This window comes from Chenopodium quinoa, unplaced genomic scaffold, assembly GCF_001683475.1.
Source record: "Chenopodium quinoa cultivar QQ74 unplaced genomic scaffold, ASM168347v1, whole genome shotgun sequence".
NCBI lineage: Eukaryota > Viridiplantae > Streptophyta > Magnoliopsida > Caryophyllales > Amaranthaceae > Chenopodium > Chenopodium quinoa.
Window position 1 is genome coordinate 1 of NW_018745326.1, and position 3,851 is coordinate 3,851.

Sequence of the window (3,851 nt, forward strand, 5' to 3'; positions counted from 1 at the left end):
TAAGGTAACTATATGACATTTACACAAAGGTCATTATATACGAAAATAAGGTAACTATATATAAACTTCAGGTAATTATAAAGTCGTTATAAATAAAAATAAGCTAATTATATTCATTTTTACTACATTTTAAAAAGATCACTACATGTAAGCCTATGTAGGATTCGAACCCACATCATGTGCAATGCAAGTGCACAATGCACGACCAATTAAGCTAATAGGCTTCCGGCACACAAAAACAATATACTCCATAGCTATTAACTCATTGTGATGTGAGGAGAGCAGTAGGGATACATCACTGTTTCAAAATTGGGCCTCCACCAGTTAGCAACACACTCACCAATCTGCAAAATCACATAATTTAGACCCAAATATTTTTAAGGTATACGAAGTATGTCTCTACAAGAAATTTGCTTCAAATCAACATTTCAGAATAACATCAAAAAGAAAAAAGAAGAGTGTTCGAGACAAATAATCAGAAAGAATATCACACAAAGAACACAAAAGTATCACACCTGCCAATTATGTGGAATAAGCATGCAGTCCAAATGAACGCATTCCAAGTGTCCAAACAAATCATGTTGATTTCAGGCAGAAATTTGAGAATTTAGAAAAGCTTGCAGGAATGATAACATCATCAATTTTTAGCCGAAGGTGTTCTTGGGCTGTTATCCTCATGTTTTCAGCAGCCTTTTCATGAAAAAGATAGATTCTTCTGAAATTAATAAGGCTGTATCCCATGAAAGCTTATTAACTATCTAGCAAGAGAAAAATTCATATACCTTTGGGTTGCTTGGGCAGATTTCCATAATATTGCAACGCATGCTTCAGGAATGTCAAAAGGGAAATAATAAGGTAAGCATGTATTGGAAAATGATGAAGGAATTTGAATAATAATAAGAAACCAAAAATAGACAATAGATGCGAAGAAAACCTAGCAACATAGAAAGCAGGATTCTCAAGCATAAACAATTTATTGCAGCAACAGATGGCCAGAGCTCCCCCGAAACCACCTTCACTGGTGACTATTGAGATGACAGGAACTCTCAGTCCAAACATAGACCTTATGTTTTGAGCTATAGCTTCACCCTGCGCTCAGAGAGACAAATCATTTCATCCTCATTACCACAGGTTTAGTCAATATAAACTTAAAATAAACTAGTAGTTGTCTACTCACCTGACCAAGTTCCTTAGATTTGAGATCAGCATAAGCTCTTGGCGTGTCAATAAGTGTAATTACGAGAAAACCATGATGATCGGCATACTTCAATTTTCTGTCTCCTTCACATGTAGAAATCTGTTTAATATTTGCAATGGAAGCCTCAATATATGCAATGGAAGCCTCTTTATAAAGCCTTAAAAGTACTAAACATAAGGAAAATATAATCCAAGAATTTATACAATTTCACCAAGTTCAGCTTGCTAGTTCCCAAAAATGTAACCCTATTTCTCATCTTTACTCTGCATCAAAATGCAAGGCAGTACAATCACAAGAAACAGATGCTAAACTACTCGAATTCCCCCATGAATCCGTGACAACAAACCGACCAAGCAAAAGGCACAATGAAGAGCTCAAGATTGCTCTAATCCCCAATTTTACATAAATTCAAGGGTCACAAACTCACAATACATGACACATAAAATCTAAAAACAATTAAATGCTTGAATCGACAAAATTCGCATGCTATTCAACAAATTTCGAATCCAAACAACAATTTATATTTCATAACAAAAACATTCGAGCAATTAACTAGAAATAAACCCTAGATTGTGAAATTGATAGTCGATAATTTAAGAAATACTACCTGAGAAGCCGCTTCAATGGAGAAGAAAGCTCAAACTCGCTTCAATGGAGGATCGAGAAAGCTCAAAACTCGCTTCAATGGGATGAATATTCAGCGACGAAAATGATTAACTCACATAATTGATTGTTGAAACGCAAAACTCACTTTTCAGGTTTAATTTTGAAGCTAAAGACGAAATTGATGAAGATTGAAGCAAATTATTGATGAAGATTGAAGCAAATTCCTCTGAAATTTGATGATTTTTTGGGAGAAGGATAGAGAACCAGTGAGATCGTGAGATTGAAGAAAGATAAAAATAGAGCAGAGAGAATGGACGGTCAAGATTACAAATAACGCGAATGTAATCTAATCCGTCACATGAAAATTCAATGGTCTAGATCATCTGTTTTCAGTTTTCAACTTTAAGTTTGTTTTCACATGATCCAATCTATATATATTATATATATATATATATATATATATATATATATATATATATTATACTACAGTTAGAGTTGATCACACTAAGCTTAGTTCGATTTTAGGCGGGTTTTGGGCAGAATTTTTCAGCCTGAAATCGGGTCGGGCCCAATTCGGCCCGATTTTTAAAAAATTTTGGGCGGGTTTGGGAAATGGATTTAATTGATTTTATTTGTTTTTTTTGCCCGGCCCAAAATTGGTCCGAAAAGCCCGCATGACCCGACTAGTTTGGGCGGGTTTGGGCACATATTTTTCGGCCCGAAGCTTGGCCCGACCACCCGGCCCGAGGAATGGGTGAAATTTTCTGACCTCGACCCGACCCGCCCAATGATCACCTCTAACTACATTATAATTTTGCAGGTTGTTCGGTTCATTTGTGAATACAAGAATATATAGGCATTATCAATTGCGATTGTTGAGGTATGCTTTATAATTTTTCTTCTAAATTTTAATTTCCTTTGTTTGGTCAGTAAGAAGTTGTAAATATTCCGCTACATGTAAATATTGTCGTGATTATCGAAGCTCTCAAAGATGCAAGGAATAAAAATCTCATTTAATAGAAGAGTTACGAAGTACTCCATCCTTTTATAGTAAGTTTTTTTGTGTGATTTAACAAAATTACTCTTACTTTTTTTTAACACCCTAATTAAACTACTGTTTTTATCTTATTAACTTAAACCCTACATTGATTAACTTAACCATTTCCACCAAAAATCATTCCCTTCCCAATTAAATTTATCATCACCTTCAATTGCCAAACACCACCGCTACCATCACCACCACCGATCTCCATTATGATTTTAATTATTGCGAGCGTGATCCTTTGCTCAGGTTTTTTCGCGGTGAGTCGGACTCACCAAACCCCAACAGCGGTATCGGAGCCCCACTCGTTTATTTTTATTATCATGTTTTTTCAAGGTTATTTATGGCTTATAATTTTAATTTTTTGGTTTTAAGTTGCTAATTAGATTAGTGGCTCGGTTTTATTATTTTAATCCCGTTTTTAAATGCGAAATTGGCCCAGAACCCTGATTTTTGCCCTGAAATAGTGAATTTTGGGTGGAAAAAACGTTCTGGAAATGTTTTCATCCTTTTGGGGCTGTGATTTTAGCTAAATTCGAACCAGAAATGCCGAGGGATTTTTCGTTTTGACAAAATTTTTTTAAGTCTTTCTTACCTTGAATTTGATGGCATAATATATGGTGATTATGTATTGATTTATTTGCATTATTTTTCTGCAATGTTAATCTCTTTAAAGCATATTTACTTGGTAGTATTTTGTGCTTAAAAGATTGATTATTTTTCACCTAATTGCAAACTAATTGCATTGTATTGTGAAATCTTTGTTTTTGAGGCTTCCAAAGTGCTAAAGATTCAATCTTTAATTATTTTAAGTGATTGAAACTTTAAAGTTACTAAATTCCATGAATTTTATGTTGAACTTTGTTGTTTTAATCATTTTTGGTTGATTGGAAACATAAAGTTTCAATCTTGTGATAGAAATTTGTTTATCTTCATATTGGAAGATATAATTTTTTCAAGAATTCACAAGTGTTAGAAGTTGGATTTATCATTTGAACATTAAAG

At 33.9% G+C, this 3,851-nt stretch overlaps 1 protein-coding gene across 1 annotated transcript; it reads right to left on the bottom strand.

Moving 5' to 3' along the window:
- Window positions 1–758: 758 nt before the first annotated feature.
- On the bottom strand, window positions 759–3,057 carry LOC110712739 (acetyl-coenzyme A carboxylase carboxyl transferase subunit alpha, chloroplastic-like). Its single transcript, XM_021891192.1, has 4 exons — window positions 2,964–3,057; window positions 1,178–1,365; window positions 935–1,089; window positions 759–825 (listed from the first exon to the last, which is right to left on the bottom strand). Exons 1-4 carry the CDS (start codon window positions 3,055–3,057, stop codon window positions 759–761), a joined length of 504 nt encoding a protein of 167 aa, XP_021746884.1.
- Window positions 3,058–3,851: the final 794 nt, after the last annotated feature.